We start from the raw sequence: 16,902 nt of genomic DNA on the forward strand, positions 1-16,902 counted from the left end.
GGCAGGGCTGGGGAGGGGTGTGCACACACGTGTGTAAGCGTGTGCACGTTCCTGGGTAGCGCCCGGGGAGGTCTGGGGGCAGGAACATGGGAACTCACACATGGTATGCACACACCTTTACACACGTGCACTCCCAGCACATGTGTGTGCTCACACACGCCTCCACCAGCCCCCCTCCCCGCCGTGGGCAGGGACACAGACGACCCCCCCTTGGGTCTCACCCCCCTTTGGGTCACCCCCCCAGGAAGGGTAGGGGCTGGCTGGGGCCACAGGGACCATTTCACCCCCACCTCATTTTTGGCCAGCTGCCCCCTGCCTCCCAGGCAGCATGGGGACCCCCCCACCCCCCCAAAAGGCTCCCACCCCCTTTTTGACCCTTTTCAGCACCCCAGTATTGGGTAAAACACCCCGTAATATGGCTGTGATAACCCGGAATCAAGCACGGGGCGTTCTGAGGCCAGAAACAGCAGTTTTAGTGCTCGAGCGGCGAGGTGGGGGCCGGACGCTGCCCAGCCCTCCTCACCCGGCCCTGCTGTTTCTGGGCATTTGTTGTTTTTCCGCCTAATTTCCTCCCTTAAGGAGTCCCGCTCGCCCTGCGGAGCCCGGCTGCCGGAGGAGCTGAGGCCAAGCCCTGGAGGTGCCCACTCTGGGGCAGGATCTGTCCCCGAGTGGGTAGCGAGAGCCAAATCTCGGCAGGAAGGAGGGATCCCAATGAGCTGCAGAGATAAAAAGCAAAAGGTGTAAAAAAAAAAAAAAAAAAAAAAAAAGCCTCAAAAGGGCTTCACGGGGAAGGATTCCTGCTGGGGCATCCCCCCTGCCCAGGGCTGGGGTGCTGCTGGGGTGCAGGGGGGGGATTGCCGAGGGGATGGGGCTTCTCTAAACCCCCCAACTGTGGCTCCCACCCTGGCAACTCCAAAGCCCCTGGCGAGCCTGGGCCTCGGTGCTGCCATTTGCCTGCGACCGCCAGACGCTCGCCGGTTCCTGCCCTCTTCCTTTTCCTGCCGCTTTCAGATGCAGTTTGACAGTAAATGGTGTTTTTTTTTGTGTATGTCCATCCCCCCCCCCAGTAGAAACCAGTCGGAGAACGATGCCGGGCGCTGAATCACAGCAGGGGAACAACGTGGGTTAAGATGAGGGGCATTTTTTTCCAGGAATCGTGTTGGGGAACTGGTGCGGCCAGGGCTACTCAGGCAGAGAGCCGGTACTCACAGCTCCACATCTCCACGTGGCGCTGGTCACCCCTGCCTGTACCGGGGGGGTCTCAGCAGGAATCTCCGGGGCTGCAGGAGGCGTGCGAGGGTGGGGGCACACGGGGCGTTTCATCACTGCACAGAACAGAATGGGGAGAAGCAGTTAAAGCACGTGCGGCAAGGCCAAAAAGGCACAAAATCTCCCCAAAACCATAGCGGGAAGAAGCCAGGTGACATGGTGGGACCCTCCTGGAAGGGGGGAGCGGGGTGGGAGCCAGGAACTGCCATTCCTGAAGCGCGGCTGTGCCACGGCAGGGCTCGCCTGCTCCGCAGCGGCGGCTGGATGCCGCAGGGGATGATGAAGGTGACACATATCTGCGCCACCACCAAAAAAAGCCCAACTCTCCCTCCCCACCTCCTCGCGTCCCTGTCGCGGGGAAAACCCGATGGCTTCCACCGAGGAGCAGCGCGAGGGGAGCTCCTGCTCTCTGGGATCCATGACTGCTCTCGACGAGAGAAAATAACAGCAAAATAGGTGGAAAAAGGGGGGAAACGCCTGTCGTTTCCCATCCGGCTCACGGATGAAAATAAGCCAGCCCTCCAACCTACCCGGCTGGATCCACCCTCCGAGCAAAAACTCCCGGCAAGTGTTGCAAGGCCGTTATTGGCACGGTTCGAAGCACACATGAAACTGCTCTGGAAACCACAGGGGAGAGATGTCAGGCAGAGCCGAAGCAGTCAGACGCTTTTAAACAAGCGAGGCAACAAAGCTGGAGAAATTCCTCCTTAACCCTTACGGAGCAGGGAGGGATTCGGATGGCTTTCCACCTGTGGACAGAGCAGGCAGCACAGGGGAAAAACATTCCCACTCTTCGGCAAGGGGAAGCGGGCGCCACCACTGAAGCACCGGCTCTGCACAGGGATGGGATTTGCGGCCGGGGAGGATGCGCGGGGGGAAGCCTTCTGCCGAGATAAACCCAGGCGGGCAGGCGCGTCTTGATTCTCCGTGCCGAGCTGTGGGGGGATAAAAAACCCCTCCCTAAGCTCAATAAATGGGTTTAAAACATGTCTGGGGGGTAAAGAAAAAAAAAAAAAGGCAGCCTCGGGCAAAGGTTAGCGCTTGGCAGGTTAAAGCCTGAGGAAGGAGCGGCCGCTGCTAGACGATTCAGTGTTCAGCCTCAGGACTGGAGATGGAGGGAGGAAAAGCGTCTCCCAGATGGGCCGAGCCCAGGATGTGCGGCTCCTGCCAGATGTACGTTAACGGGAGTTATTAGTCGCATAAAAACCGCTCTGCAGCTGCATTTCTGGCACTGGCGAGGGAGGAATTAATTGCAACACCAGATCACTCCTCCTCTGCCCGGCCAGGAGGGACCAGCGTGACCCCACCCGCGCGCTCCCCCCCGCCGGACGGGGAAAGATATATATCTGACCGCCCCGTGAACCGCTGGAAAAAAAAGAAGCAGGTTTTCCCCCCAAACTCAGCCCTGCGGGGACCCTGCCGCCTGCCTCGGATGACGGGGTGTTGGAGGAGGCTGGGGAGTGAGCAGCGGCGGCGGGGCGGGCAGGGAGCCCGGCCGGGAAAAGCGGCATGACACATGCATTCCCATTTCCACACATACTGCCCCAAATCCGTCACCTCCTCCAAGCTCTCCTAACCTCCTGGTGCAGCGGGGGCTCCATGCGGTCCCCAGCACCCAGAGACATCCTACTGGAAGGAGAAGGGGAGAAGGAATTGGGGGTGGGGGGTGGGGGGGGTGGAGGATTGGGGGAATCCCCTGTTCCCAGGGTGACGCTGGTGTTGAGCACAGTCTGGGTGTGACGGGTGTGTCACCGCCAGGCTGGCAGTGTGGGGGGGACAACACATCTTTTGGAGGACTGCATGGGGCGGGGGGGTTAACAAGGTTTCCCCAGCTGGCCCCCCCTCCTCGGGCGGGGAACCCAGGGCCTGATGCCCCAGGGACGCAGCCTGAGCACGAGGCACCCGCATTGCGCAAAGGCACTAAAATAGCACCCCCCACAGCCCAAAATCCAGGCAGGCCCTGCCTGGTAACGCCTGTTTTGGTGGGAGACAGACTGGGGTGGGGATCTGGTGCCCTGGGGGGGTAGCAGCCCCCCAGCATTGGGACCAGAGTGGGGGTTGGGGTCACCTTGAGCTTGTTCAGTACCAGTCATCCTCTTTGTCGCTGTCCCCCCCAGAGCTCAAGATTAGGGGTGGTTGGGGACGGGGTGAGGGGGACAGTGGGGCACTGGGGTCCTAGGGGGACAGGGACACGCTGGAGGGGGACAGAGCACAGGCAGGGGGGTTATGGGGACAGGCTGTGGTGATACAGGGAGACACTGGGGGGGGTAACAGGGACACAGGGTGGCCCAGGGGGTTATGTGGATACACTGGAGGGGGTGACAGGGATATGGCCTGGCCCAGGGGTTACAAGGACACTCTGGGTGCGTTATGGGGACATAGACAGGCCTGGGGGGGGTGACAGCCTGCTGTGTACTGGAGCTGTTGTCCTCCGCCTCCCCCCACGGTGCTAGAGCCCCCTTGGAGTGGTTCTACAGGCCCTGGCCCCACTCACCGGTGCCACAAGGGACAGGCAGCGCAGAGCGTGCTGGGAGGGCAGCAAGGGGAGTGTGTGGGGAGCAGGGCAGGCTGGGGCCCCGATGTGCCCACACCAGAGGTCCCCTGGGGTCCCTGTGCCCAGAGTGCCCCCATCCCCAGGTCACATGGTTCCCCTGGGTCCCCATCCCATGGGTGTCCCCAGTGTCTGTCCCGTGGGGTGGCCCAGTCCCCACCCTACAAGGTCTCTTCTGTCCCCCCCCCGGGGTGACAGGACACCACACACACTCACAGGCAGCTAATTTGTAACATGCATTTAAAACCTGTGGGTACGATCACTCCCTGCAGCAGCAGCAGCTGAAGGGGGACAGCCCCCCCGGCACAGTGGTCCTCTCAGTCCTGGGGGAGAGATGGGCACTGCCCTGGTCCTGCCGCCACTGTCCACGGTCCCTCCTGTGACCACCGCTCCGCACCTGCCGCAGGGCATCCTGTGGCTCCCCTGCCTTGGCTCCAGCTTGTGGGTGCTGCCGGGGCAGAGCTGGGGGACAAGAGAGGACCAGGGGTGTCGGTGCGGGCAGCACCCTGCAGGGGACACACACAAATGTGGGCACCCAGGGAGGGGATGTCCCCGGCCCTGCAGGCTCCTACCTGTTGCATGGGAGGAGCAGGTTATTCTCCCTGACGTTGAAGATGAACGGTGGGCGATCCTCCAGGTCCTCCAGCTCTTAAAGGGTGATGAGATGAGGATGTGCCAGCCTTGGGGTGATACGGCAAGCGGGGGAGGAGCACTGCTTAGCACCCTGCGGGACACTCACCAGCATCCCAGTCCTCCTGGCACGGCGGGGGCTGCCAGGCCGTGGGGACCTCCGGTTGCTTCATCCTCTTGCCGAGGGACCTGTCCATATCTGTGGGGACAGAAGGAACAGTTGGGGGGTGGAGGGCACAGCTCAGCACAGCCACAGGGCTGGTGAGGGGTGGGGGGCCATGCTGTACCGTGGGGGAGGTCGGTCTGGCGCTTGTCAGGGCAGGAGGCGATGTGGCTCTGCAGCTTGCCCTGGGACACCCTGTGCCTGGCGTTGAACGGGCAGATGGCCAGCGTGCGGGCCACCTGTGGGTTGTTCTGGGGGGGAGTAGGGGGGGGCGAGGAGAGGTGAGAGGCGCTACGTTGTGGGGGGGAGCCTCTACCTCAGAGCTGGCTGACCGCCAGTGGGCCTCGGTCCCGACCCCCAGCGAGACCCAGCCCCTTGTAGGCCCAAGCCCCGACCCCCAGCAGGCCCCGGCCCCGGCCCCGACCCCCCCTCACCCGCTGGCACTTGACAAGGTGGTAGGGCAGCCGGGACACCCGGATGAGGTGACTTTTGTCGTAGGGACACAGGACTTGCTCCTCACCGTCCATGGCGGGGCCCAGGCCGCGGCCGCGGCCGCTCGGCATAACAGACTCCCAACGGGCCTCACGCGCCGCCGCGTCACCACGGCAACGGGGCCCGACTTCCGGCGAGGCCTGCGGGGTTGCCGCGCTCCGCTGTCGCCATGGCAACGGGGCCGGCTGTTCCCCCCCCCGGGCGCCTGGGTAGGCCCGGGCGCTGCTATAGGGGCCTGGACGATATTATAGGGGCCCCGGGCGGTGCTATAGGGGCCCGGCCATGTTATAGGGGCCCTGGGAGATGCTGGATGGGCCCAGGCAGTGTAATGCGGGCCCCAGGAGATGTTGTATGGGCCCCAGGCAGTGCTATAGGGGCCCAGGTAATGTTATATGGGCCCCGGGAGATGCTATATGGGCCCAGACAATGTTATATGGGCCCCAGGTGGTGCTATATGGGCCCAGGCAATGTTATAGGGGCCCCAGGAGACACTGTATGGGCCCAGACAATGGTATATGGGCCCTGGGAGGTGCTATAGGAGCCCAGGTTGTTCTATAGCAGCCCAGGTGGTGCTGTATGAGCCCTAGGTAGTGCTATATGAGCCCCAGGAGATGCTATAGGAGCCCAGGCAATATTATATCAGCCCTGGATGGTGCTGTATGGGCCCCAGGAGGTGCTATAGGAGCCCAGGTGGTTCTATAGGAGCCCAGGCAGTGCTATATGAGCCCTAGGAGACACTGTATGGGCCCAAACAATGTTATATGGGCCCTGGGTGATGCTATATGGGCTCTGGGAGGTGTAGTAGGAGCCCCGGCGGTTCTACAGGAGCCCAGGCGGTGCTATATGAGCCCTAGGTAGTGCTATATGAGCCCCTGGAGATGCTATATGGGCCCAGACAATGTTGTATCAGCCCTGGATGGTGCTATATAGGCCCTGGGCAGCATTATGTGGGGCTGGGCAGTGTTATATGGGCTCTGAGCCATGGGCCCCGGATGGTCTTATATGGACCCTGGGTGCTGTTGTAGGGCCCTGCACCATGTTACAGGGTCTCACATGGTGTTAGAGGGGCCTGGTTGCTGTTATATGGGTCACGGTTGGTGTTGCAGGGCCCTGGGTGCCGCTGTAGGGCCACGGCTGGTGCCACATGGCCCCGGCCAGCGTTACGAGGGCTTTGGCCAGTGTCACACGGTGGTGACCGGTGCTATACGGTCCTGGTCAGCATAGCACGGATGGGACTGGTGCTCATATGGCTCTAGTCAACACTGGCCGGCTGTCAGCCGTGTCCTCCTGCTGTGACCTGGACGGTGTCACTGAGTGGTGGCCAGCGTGGTGTGGCCAGTGGCTGGACCTAACTAGCTGCAGCGTCGCGCAGCCATGGCGTCAGGCACCAGCGGTGTCACGGGGTGGTGGCAGCGGTGGTGTCACGTGGTGGTGGCCCCAGCTCGGGGACCAGCCCAGGAAACCCAAGAAGGGGAAGTTGGGTGTTGGGACCGTGGAGCCAAACGGGAGACGTGGGGGACACGGGGTGACCCCCCACCCTCCCAGCACGTTGCCGCCATGTCGCTGCCCTCTGTCTACCAGAACAAGTTCGCCGAGAAGCTGACGATCCTCAATGACCGGGGACGGGGCGTCCTGGTCCGCATATACAACATCAAGAAGGTGGGTGCGGGGTGGGGGAGGGCGGGGTACCTCGGTCCCCTGGGAGGGGGAGGGTTGGAGTACAGGACACCAGGGTACACCACCCCATCTAATGGGGAAGAGCCTGGCTTCTTCCTGGAACAAGGACTGTGAAGAAACGCTGGGTGGTGGGATTGCTGGGGTAGGGGGGTCTGATGGGGGGCTCCGAAGCCAGGAAGTGGTTTTGGGGGGGGTCTGATGCTTGGGGGTCCCTACAGACCTGCTCCGATCCCAAGACACGGCCGCCGTTCCTCAGCGACAAGGCCATGGAGCCCTCCATCAAGTTCATCAACAAGAAGTTTCCTCACCTGGATGTGCGGAGCAGCACGGTGAGGGACTGGGGTGTCCCCTCTGTCCCAACCCCCTCTCTGTCCCTCCCCCCCATCCTGTGTCAGTCCTACCTGGGTGTCCCCTCTGCCCCCCACCCTGTGTCAACCCATCCCCAGCGTCCTCACCATCCCCACCCAATGTTGCCCTGATCCATTGTCCACCCTGGCCCTCATATGTCACCCCTGCCCGTGTCACCCCACTTCGTGTCACCACCACCTGGCTTCTACTCCATCGCCCGCCTTTGATCATCTTGCCACCCACTGTCCCATGTCACCCCTCCCTGGGTGTCCTCCCTGGGTCACCCCACTCCCTGTGTCCCCGCTGACCCTTTGCAGCAACACCTGGGGCCGGTGCACAAGGACAAGGGGGACATCGCTCGGGTGCTGGGACCCTTTTACCACTCCTTCCTGGACGTTCTGGAGTTCAGGGTGAGCTGGGGCATGCAGCAGGGGGCAGAGAGGGGTTTTAGGAGGTAGTGCCAGCATTTCAGACACGGGGGGGGGGGCACAGCAGTGACACAGCCCCTTGTCCTCTCCCTGCTGCCAGGACCATGTCTACGAGCTGCTGAACACCATCGATGCCAGCCAGTGCTTCTTCGACATCGTGAGTGGGGCACTGGGGGTCCCAGGGGGAGTACTTTGGGGGGTGCCATGGGCTGTGCCCATGCGCTCACAGTTGTCCCCTCCCCAGCATGTCAACTACGACTTCACCAAGAGCTACCTGGACCTGGTTGTCACCTATGTGTCCCTCGTCCTGCTGCTGGCTCGCACCGAGGACCGCCGGCTGCTCATCGGCATGTACCACTGCGCCCACGAGATGAGTCACGGCACCAGGTGGGTTGGATGTCCCCACCAGGGCTGTCCCCACAGACTGTCCCCACTGGGGCTGGCCTCGAGGATGGTCCCCGACCCCTGTGCCACCATCCCTGCAGTGACCCCAGCTTCGCCCGCCTGGGACAGATGGTGCTGGAGTACGACCACCCCCTCAAGAAGCTGATGGAGGAATTTGGGCCACACACCAAGGTAGGATGGGGCTCCCCCCAGCCAGCGGGGCCACATCCTGCCCCAATCCATCTCTCAGCTCCCCTGTGATGTCCTCCTGTCCCCCAGGCTGTCACCAGCGCCCTTCTGTCCCTCCATTTCCTCTTCGCCCGAAGGAACCAGGGGGCTGAGCAGTGGCGCAGCGACCAGCTCCTCAGCCTGCTCAGCACCACTGGCACCATGCTCAGCCCTGCCAGCTCCGACACTGTGAGTGCCACCACACCGCGGGGACTGGGGCAGGTCCTGGGGGAGGCTGCGGGAGGGCTGAGGATGGTGACGCGGTGATGCCTGTGTCCCCAGATGGCCTGCGAGTACCTATCCCTGGAGGTGATGGAGCGCTGGATCCTCAGTGAGTCCTTGCGATGCCCGCGGGTCCCCAGCCCCAATGCGGGCAGCCTGGCTCCTGGTTTCGGGCCATCCCCCTGCCCGCTGTGGGACCGGCAAGATGGGCAGCCCCTGCCTGCCTGACGGCTGTGCCCACAGTGGGGTTCCTGGTGTGCCCGGGGGCTCTGGGCTCGTCCCCACAGTGCCTGGAGCTGTGGCGGCTGGCGCTGCAGGGCTCACTCTACGTCACCCTTCTCCGCGACGAAGCCCTCCAGGTCCACAAGGTCACCGAGGAGCTGCTCAGCAGCCTCAAGGGGTAATGGCCGTGCCAATGCTGGGGCTGTGCAGGGTGCCAGGGGAGTGCCGTGGTGGGTGTCAGGGGCTGGGAGGGGCTCTGCCAGCAGCCCTGGTGGGTGCCACAAAACTTTTCAGGGTGCCAGGAGGTTGTGCTGGGTGCTGGAGGGTTGTGTTGGGTGCAGGGGCTGTGGGCTGTGCCAGGGGCTCTCCTGGGTGCCATGCCTGGCACTGCCTGGCCGTGACTCTCTCGCAGGTATGGGAAGCGGGTGGCCGATCTCAAGGAGTGCAAGGAACATGCTGTGTCTCACAGGTTGGGGACTCAGTGGGGAGTCAACGGGTCTGGGGGAGCTGGGGAGGGTCCCAGGGATTCGGGGGAGCTGGGAGGTCCCAGGGCAAAGGATTGCAGGGTCCTGGGGGTCCCTTGAGTCCCAGAGAGTGGGGGGTGGTCCCAGGAGCTCCTGGGGGGGTGTCGGCACCCTGGGGGGCAAGGGCTGGGGTGTCCCGATCAGGTCCATGCTGGCCCTGTGCCATAGCCCCCACCTTTGCCACATGGTGCCTGTGATATCCCCACTGGGTGAGAGGGGTGGCTGGGGGGGTTAGTTGGGTGCCCCTGGCCCTGACCCCCACCCTGACTCCCCCTGCAGCGGCTCCCTGCACCGGGGCCGGCGGGCGTACCTGCGTGGGGCTGTGCGGGAACTGGAGGTGTTGCTGGAGGACCAGCCTGGGCTGCTGGGACCCAAGGTGAGGATGGGAGCAAGGGGGCAGTGGGGGGCTGGAGGGGCAGAGTTTGGGGTGCAGGGGGTGTGTGGGTGCAGGGTTTGGGCACAGGGTGCTGGGTGCCAGGCTCTGCATGTGCCCGGGGGTGTGAAATGGGTGCGGGTGGGGTCTGTGTGGGGTGTACTGCTGGTGCCAGCCTGGTGCCATGCGGTGACAGTGCCCAGGGCTATCGGTACCAATCCAGTGGGAGTGCCTGGTGGCAGCACCCCATGCCTGGTGCCCTCTAAATCCTGCTCCTCTGCTGTGCCCAGGCTCTCTTTGTCTTCATGGCACTGTCCTTCTGCCGGGACGAGGTGAGCTGGCTGGTGCGGCACGCCGAGCATGTCACCAAGACCAAGACACCTGAGGACTTCGCTGACAAGTAGGCACAGTATGCAGGCACGGGCTCTGTGCGGGGGGGATCCATGCCCGTGGGGGCCACCCCCAGCCGTGGGCAGGCTGGTCTCATGGTGGGGGTTGCCCTGGGGCAACACCGGGGTGCAGCTGGCACTGGGGGGGCTTGGGGGGCACAGCCAGACCTGGCTCTGACCGGTGGCTCCTGTGGCAGCCACATCGCGGAGCTGCTCTTTCTCATGGAGCAGCTGCGGAGCCTGGTGCGGCGGCACGTCAGGGTGCTGCAGCGCTACCACGTCCAGTACCTGGCCCGCTTCGATGCCCTGGTTCTCAGCGAAGTCATACAGGTACCACAGGGCACTGGGAGGGGGTAATCTGTGTCCCCCGTTGGGGCTGTCCCTGTCCCCTGTGCCCTATCATGTCTGTTCTTTATCCTGACCCTATCCCCGACAACTCAGAACCTTTCTGTGTGCCCTGAGGAGGAGTCCATCATCCTGTCGTCCTTCGTCAGCTCCCTCTCGGCTCTCTCTGTCAAGGAAGGTACAGGCTGCGTCCCCTCTGGCATGACCCTGGCACTGCCTGGGGACCGATATCCCCCCTGTCCCAGGAGCCCTGCACCAATCCTGAGCCGTGTTGGGCACCCAGGCACGGGCTTGTGGGGCAACGGGGAGATGGCAGCTCCTGGGGATCCTGTGGAGTGGGCACTGTCACCCCAAGACTGGCACCCCCAGGACCAGTACCTCCAGATCAGCACTCCCAGAATGATACTCCCCCCAGCCCCCTCCCCACAGCCATGTCTCCCCATGTTTCTCTTTCCCCGCAGTTGATGACAAGGAGCAGTTTGATTTCACACCGCTCCGCCTGGACTGGTTCCGGCTGCAGGTGCTGTCGCTGTCCCTGTCCTTGTCCATGTCCCTGTCCCCATCGCAATCTCCATGCTTGTTCCCGTCCCTGTGCCAATCCCCTTCCTCTCTCCCCATCCCTGTCCTCATCCCCTTCCCTATTACCGTCCCCTTCCCTGCCCTTGTCCTTGTCCTCTTCCCCTGCCCTGCCATGACCTTGAGCCCGCTGTGCCCCCAGGCCTACACCAGCGTGGCCAAGGCCTCGCTGCCGCTGGGCTCCAACCATGACGTGGGTCGCGTTATGAACCTCATTGTCTTCCACACCAAACTGCTCGACTCCCTGGAGGAGCTGCTGGCCGAGGCCTCTGACCTCTCTGACCTGTGGTGAGCGCAGCCACCTGCTCTGCCTCAGTTTCCCTACAGTCATGGGGGGTGGCCCTGGCTGGGGGTCTTTGAGCTGCATCCTGCACCCCAGCACGCATGGAAAGGTGCCCATGTGTGCTGGGTGATGTGTGTGGGAGGGGACGGAGGTGGCTGTGGGGGATATGTCAACCATGGGAGAGGTTGGGCAAGGTTAGGTGACATGGACACAGGAACAAGGACAACACGCACGTGGCACAGGAACAGCGTGTCCAGAAAGACAAATCCCCTCTCCTGCCCTCCCTGCCCCCTCCTTCTGCCCCTCTACCTCCATCCTTGCAGTTTCTACCTTCGCCCCGTGGAGAAGATGTTTGTGGCAACGATGGAGGAGCCCTCGATGCTGCGCTACAGCATCGCCTTCCCTCTGCTCTGCAGCCACTTCTCCCGCTGCATCCACCCCATGTGCCCGGAGGAGGTGGGTCCTGCTGCCCAGGGGGAAACGGGAGGGGGACACAGGGGTCCATGTGGAGCCAGCCATGTCTGGCTGCTGCCCTGCCACCTGTGGAGGGGACGATGGCAGCCTCGTGGCCTAGGGGCAGCTGGTGGCACGCTGCAGATGTGGCCATGGTCCGCATGCTGTGCCGTGACAGTACCGTGGCTTTCCCCCCACAGTATCCCCACCTGAAGGCCATAGCACTGGGGCTGTGCAACAAATTCCTGGAGGAGATGGCCCGGCAGGCCAGCACCTGTGTCATGGATGCCTGTGCTGAGCAGCACAACCTCAGCGAGCAGGTGAGGGTTACATCTCCAGGGCTTCAGAGGTCTTCGTGGCCTTTGGGGTTGCCGTGACTTTCAGGATTTCTGTGGCCTTCGGGGTCTTCAGGGCTTCTGAGGTCTCTGTGACCTTGAGGTCTCCATCATCTTCAGGATCTCTGTGACCTTAGGGGTCTCTATGCTCTCCAAGATCTCTGTAGTCTTTGGGGTCTCCAAGGCTTCTGGTGGCTTTTGGTGGCTTTTTGTGGCTTCCAGGGTCTCTGTGGCCTCTGGGGTCTCTGTGGCCTCCTTGGCCTCCATGTTCTCCAAAGCCTCGGGACAGCTTTGCGGGGGAAGACCTGGCAGGGTGTCCCCCCCAGTTCAACCTTGGGGATGGTGGCCTCTGGTCCTGGAGGCCCTGCTTGGGCTGTCCTCGGTGCCACAGCTCATGGTAACCCGCTGCCCGTCTCTGGCAGCTGCTGCCCAAGCACTGCGCCTCCACTGTCAGCAAAGCCCGCAACAAGAAGACCCTGAAGCAGCCAGCCAAGAAGGGGGAGCCCGAGCGGGACAAGCCGGGGGCTGAGAGCCAGAGGAAGGACCGGACCCTGACTACCAAGTGAGAGCCAGCCGGGGCTGGTGAGGGTGGGGAGGGGACTGGCAGGCAGTAGTGGCCACCAGCCGTTGGGTGTGGGCCCGGTGTGACGTCGGGGCACAGCGTGACAGTGGGGTTGTCCCCATGGGGCCGCGGTGTGGCTGATGGTGCCTGTCACCCCAACACCAGCATGGACAAGCTGCACCTGACGCTGGCTGAGCTGTCCCTGAGCCTTAACCACGTGCCCAACTTCACTGTCTTCGAGCACACGGTGACGCCGGCCGAGTACCTCAGCAGCCACCTGGAGACACGCCTCACCAAGTAGGGACCATGCCAGGGATGTGGGACACGGCAAGGGTGGGCTGTGGGCACTGCCGGGGAGGGGACATTTGGCCACAGCTCTCCAGACAGCCCCCTCCTGTCCCTGCAGGGCCATCGTGGCCATGGCGGGCTACAGCCAGGCCACGCAGGAGGTGGCCCGACCCTCGGAGGTGCTGGTGGGGCTGAGCGCCTACATGACCTTCATCCAGTCGCTGGGGAAGTTCGTGGGCTTGGACACGGGGCGCATCATCCGCAGCGTCCTCCTGCAGCAGACGCAGCCCCGCGACGCTGCTGGCGAGCAGACGCTCACCACCATCTACACCAACTGGTGGGTGCCATGCTGGGACTGGCACCTTCCCTCGTGGGAGGTGGCTCTGCGGTGCCGTGGGTTGCAGTGCGGGATGGCGGCAGCAACTCGGTGTCCTCAGGTACCTGGAGGCCCTGCTGCGGCAGGCCAGCACGGGGGCCATCATCCTGGCCCCAGCCCTGCAGGCTTTTGCCACGGTGCCCCGGGAGGGTGAGCCCCACTTCAGCGCCGCCGAATTCTCTGATGTCTCAGGTAAGGGATGCAGGGATGCTGTGGGGAGGGGATCATCACCCCCCCAACCACGCTGATGTCCCTGTCCTTGTCTCCCCTCCCCGCAGAGATGCGGGCGCTGGCCGAGCTCATCGGGCCATACGGCATGAAGTTCCTGAGCGACAACCTCATGTGGCACGTGGGCTCCCAGGTCACCGAACTGAAGGTAGGGCTGGGGGCTGGGACCAGGGTCGGGGGACTGAGACCAGGATCAGGAGACTGGGACCAGGGCTGGGGGACTGGGACCAGGGTCAGAGGACTGAGACCAGGATCAGGAGACTGGGACCAGGGTCAGGCTGCTGGGACTGGACTCTGGAGCACAGTTTGACAGGGCAGGCAGGGACACCCTGGAGACCATCCCAAGCTCCTGCCTGTCCCTTGGGCTCGCTGGCCAGTGTGGAGAGGGGGCAGAGGGGCCAAGACACCTCTGTCCCTCCCTGGCCGGCTGTGGGCTCGCCGTGTCCCTGGTGCCACCAGCTCCACGTCCCCTGCAGAAGCTGGTCAACGAGAATATGGACACGCTGGTCCAGCTGCGCTCCAGCTCCTGCAAGCCCGAGCAGATGGCGGCTCTGCTGCCCCGACTGACCTGTGAGTCTGGGGTGGCAATGGGCACGTTGAGGGGGGAGCCTGGGGCTGGTACACATGGGTGTGCACACACACGTGTGTCCCCGCTGACCCCTCTCCTGCAGCGGCCGAAAATGTCCTGAAGCGCATGACCATCATCGGGGAGATCCTGAGCTTCCGTGCCATGGCCCAGCAGGGCCTGCGGGAGGTGGGTGCCCGCCATCCCATGGGACCCCCAGCCACAGACCCCACAGCCCAAGAGGTCAGCAGGAGCCCTGTGAGCATCCACCTTTTCTCTGCAGGTCTTCTCCCACCACTGCCCCTTCCTGATGGGCCCCATCGAGTGTTTGACGGACGTTGTCACCCCCGACACCGACATCCAGGTGGGCATGGAGGGGGTCGGGGACAGGGTGGCACCTCCAGTGCTTGGGACAGCTGTCCCCAGGCAGGCCTGGTTGGTACTGTCCCGTACCCTCCACGTCGTGTGGCACTGCATGGTGCTACAGCGCATTGCCTGGCATCGTGTGGCACTGTGTGGCATTGCATGGTCCCCTGTGCCTGGCTGCACCCTGTGTCCCCAGTCCTGAGCCTGAACGTCCCTGTACCCCCAGGTCACCCTGAGCATCTTTGAGCTGGCCTCGGCTGCGGGGATCCCCTGCGAGGTCGACCCCGCATTGGTGAATGTCCTTGCTGGCAGCAAGACAGGTACCGTGGGGGTCTGCTGGGTTCGTGGGGGGCTGTCCCTGAGATCTGTGACCCTGCCAGCTTCCCCCATCCTGTGTCACCTCCCTGGGTCCTCTGGGGTCCCCTCTTGGACCCCTGTCTAGTGTCACCTCCCTCCCTGGCAGATGGCTCATCCCCAGAGGAAGACTACAAGGTGGCCTGCTTGCTCATGGTCTTCGTGGCCGTGTCCCTGCCCCTGCTGGCCTCCGACCCGGCGTCCTTCTACAACACCGAGGTGGACGGTGAGGCTTGGCCGTGACCCTGGCAGCTTTGTCCCTGTGTCCCCAGTCCTGGCTGTGTCCCCATGACCATGACCCCACAGTGCCCCGGTGTCGCACCTTTTGTGTGCTGGGATCCCCGAGGTCATTGGTGCCCCATAACCACAGCTGAGGGTCGGTGGGGACAGCGGGACCCCATGACTGGCAGGGCTGGTGCCCCATAACTGCAGCCAAGGGAGGTGGGCACAGCTGAGACCCTGTCCTGTCCCCAACCTTCCTGTGTCCCCAATCTACCTGTGTCCCCAACCTACCCGCGTCCCCAGGCTACAACAACAACATCCACTGCCTGGCCAAGGCCATCATTCATGTGTCGGCTGCCCTCTTCACTGTCCACAACAAGAACATCGAGACCCACCTCAAAGAGTTCCTGCTGGTGAGAGCGGCCGGGGGCCACAGCTGTGCCTGGCTGGGGGTGGGCACCCTCCCTGGGTTGGGTACCGTCCCCAGTGCTGACCAAGATCCGTCCCTCAGCTGGCCTCCGTCAGCCTCCTGCAGCTCGGCCAGGAGACGGACAAGGTGCGTGCCAGGAACCGCGACTCCATCTCCCTGCTGATGCAGCTGGTGAGTGATGGCAGACCCCGGGGTGCTGCTGGGTGGGCTCTAGGCTTTCTTGGCGGGCACATCCCAGCTCCGTATCTCTGCTGGGCTCCAGCTCTGTCCAGGCTGCTCCAGCCCCCAGACGGCAGCTGGCTCTGGGTGCTTAGCCCTTGCCCAGCTCTGGTTGGGCCCAGGTGTGGGGGCTGGATCCAGCTCTGACACCCCCAGGTAGAGGCTGGGCTGACTGGGTGGGGGACACGCACCTACCACCCAGGATTGGTATTCAGGGAACGCTTGTCCTCGCTGCAAAGCAATTTAAATGCAAATATTTCAATCTGGAGCTGGGGCACGGGAGCCATCTGGGGAGGGAGCACCCAGCTCTGGCAGGGAGGAGCTGGGGGCTGGCTCCCTGCTCTGGCAAGGGGGGAAACTGAGGCAGGGGCAGCTGCTGATGCTGTATGTGTCCCCTCTTTCAGATCGTGGCAGAGTCGTCCTTCCTGACAGTGGACATGCTGGAGACCTGCTTCCCCTACGTCCTGCTCCGCAACGCCTACCGTGAGGTGTGCCGGGAAAACATGCTCAGCAGGATCCCCTCGCACTGAGCCTGGCCCCACGTTGCCCCCTCCCCTCAAACCCCTGCAGTTACCCTGTGTCGGGACCCCCAGGTCCTCCCTCAACTGCTGGATGGCACCACGGTGTTCCCAGCCATCCCCATCCTGTCCTCCAGCCATTGCCACCTTCACTAAACCATTTTTCCCCCAATGGCTATGTCTGACTCGTGGCTGGGGGGGACTCAGGGAATATTTGGGGCTGGCTCAGCCCCAGCACCCTAGGGTGGGTGCCCAGCCTCGTGTTTCCAACAGGAATAACCTCCTGCGGGTCCCCCCTGGGTATTTGGGAGAGTCTGGGGATGGCGGGGGCCTTGCGGGGCTGGGATATTAAGGGAGTGGAGCTGCTGGCAGGATTTACCAGCTTTAATTAAAGCTGCCACTTCTCATGGCAATGATCCTGGCCGGCCTCGTGCCTCAGTTTCCCCTCACCTGCCCAGCTGAGGACGTTTCAAGTCACGTTGCCCCCGCCCCGCCATCCCTTTCCCCCGTCTCAGGATGTTTATTTTTCTCCCGTGCAGCATCTCGGGGGAAAATTAATGGGGCGAGGGAAGGAGGCGGCGGGGCGGCCGTTGCCATTCCGCTCACGGCCGGCTGCTCTGGGATGAGTCACCGGCCGTGCCGGGAGTGGGGGGGGGCAACGGTGGCTGCCGTGGCCACAAGCCCCCCTCAGCAGAGCCCTCTTGGCAGGACCTGGTGGTACCAGGGCTGGGGGGAGGCCGAGCGTGCGGGCCCCGGCAGCCAAACCGAACTGCAGCCGCGATGGCACGGTCGAGCACAAGCATGCGGCCGCTTCATCCGGCACTAATTGCTTTATTAATTCATCCGGGGGGGAAAAATTGCTCCGGAGCGGGCTGGACTCCC

General features: G+C 63.4%; 2 protein-coding genes across 10 annotated transcripts; one reads left to right on the forward strand and one right to left on the reverse strand.

Annotated features, from left to right (window-relative positions):
* Positions 1 to 507: 507 nt before the first annotated feature.
* Positions 508 to 5,166, reverse strand: GTSF1 (gametocyte specific factor 1). 7 transcript variants are annotated; one of them, XR_007508378.1, is made up of 10 exons: positions 5,048 to 5,166; positions 4,738 to 4,864; positions 4,560 to 4,649; positions 4,393 to 4,468; positions 4,068 to 4,282; positions 2,847 to 2,898; positions 1,988 to 2,204; positions 1,800 to 1,886; positions 1,210 to 1,325; positions 508 to 716 (listed from the first exon to the last, which is right to left on the reverse strand). XR_007508378.1 is itself a non-coding variant. In XM_049819303.1 (5 exons), exons 1-5 carry the CDS (start codon positions 5,138 to 5,140, stop codon positions 4,138 to 4,140), a joined length of 531 nt encoding a protein of 176 aa, XP_049675260.1. In that variant the 5' UTR covers positions 5,141 to 5,166; the 3' UTR covers positions 3,051 to 4,137. The 7 variants fall into 7 exon arrangements, 1 of the variants encoding a protein (XP_049675260.1); XR_007508376.1 differs by having other exon boundaries at positions 1,800 to 2,204; XR_007508379.1 differs by having other exon boundaries at positions 1,606 to 2,204.
* Positions 5,167 to 6,556: 1,390 nt separating this feature from the next.
* Positions 6,557 to 16,192, forward strand: NCKAP1L (NCK associated protein 1 like). Of its 3 annotated transcripts, XM_049818709.1 has the most exons (31): positions 6,557 to 6,764; positions 7,001 to 7,111; positions 7,448 to 7,540; positions 7,659 to 7,715; positions 7,803 to 7,945; positions 8,044 to 8,134; positions 8,222 to 8,359; positions 8,453 to 8,501; positions 8,636 to 8,792; positions 9,027 to 9,083; positions 9,418 to 9,514; positions 9,802 to 9,911; positions 10,098 to 10,230; positions 10,342 to 10,423; positions 10,707 to 10,765; positions 10,964 to 11,109; positions 11,428 to 11,560; positions 11,758 to 11,877; positions 12,315 to 12,454; positions 12,620 to 12,751; positions 12,861 to 13,079; positions 13,180 to 13,310; positions 13,397 to 13,494; positions 13,823 to 13,916; positions 14,018 to 14,100; positions 14,195 to 14,275; positions 14,504 to 14,597; positions 14,741 to 14,857; positions 15,157 to 15,266; positions 15,365 to 15,454; positions 15,907 to 16,192. In XM_049818709.1, the coding sequence occupies exons 1-31, from the start codon at positions 6,663 to 6,665 to the stop codon at positions 16,030 to 16,032; spliced, it is 3,393 nt and encodes a 1,130-aa protein (XP_049674666.1). In that variant the 5' UTR covers positions 6,557 to 6,662; the 3' UTR covers positions 16,033 to 16,192. The 3 variants fall into 3 exon arrangements, with proteins under 3 accessions (XP_049674666.1, XP_049674667.1, XP_049674668.1); XM_049818710.1 differs by lacking the exon at positions 9,027 to 9,083; XM_049818711.1 differs by lacking the exon at positions 7,448 to 7,540.
* Positions 16,193 to 16,902: the final 710 nt, after the last annotated feature.

Source organism: Accipiter gentilis, chromosome 16 (assembly GCF_929443795.1).
Source record: "Accipiter gentilis chromosome 16, bAccGen1.1, whole genome shotgun sequence".
In the NCBI taxonomy this organism is placed as follows: Eukaryota; Metazoa; Chordata; class Aves; order Accipitriformes; family Accipitridae; genus Astur; species Astur gentilis.

What these genes read in the sequence shown, in the direction of transcription:
- GTSF1 (XM_049819303.1), bottom strand. Translation starts at nt 5,140, where the DNA reads ATGGACGGTGAGGAGCAAGTCCTGTGTCCCTACGACAAAAGTCACCTC. An exon ending in ACCTTGTCAAGTGCCAGCGG is followed by an intron (nt 4,865 to 5,047) that starts GTGAGGGGGGGT and finishes ACTCCCCCCCAG; the next exon opens with AACAACCCACAGGTGGCCCG. An exon ending in CCAGGAGGACTGGGATGCTG is followed by an intron (nt 4,469 to 4,559) that starts GTGAGTGTCCCG and finishes TCACCCTTTAAG; the next exon opens with AGCTGGAGGACCTGGAGGAT.
- NCKAP1L (XM_049818709.1), top strand. Translation starts at nt 6,663, where the DNA reads ATGTCGCTGCCCTCTGTCTACCAGAACAAGTTCGCCGAGAAGCTGACG. An exon ending in GCATATACAACATCAAGAAG is followed by an intron (nt 6,765 to 7,000) that starts GTGGGTGCGGGG and finishes GGGTCCCTACAG; the next exon opens with ACCTGCTCCGATCCCAAGAC. An exon ending in ACCCCATGTGCCCGGAGGAG is followed by an intron (nt 11,561 to 11,757) that starts GTGGGTCCTGCT and finishes TTCCCCCCACAG; the next exon opens with TATCCCCACCTGAAGGCCAT.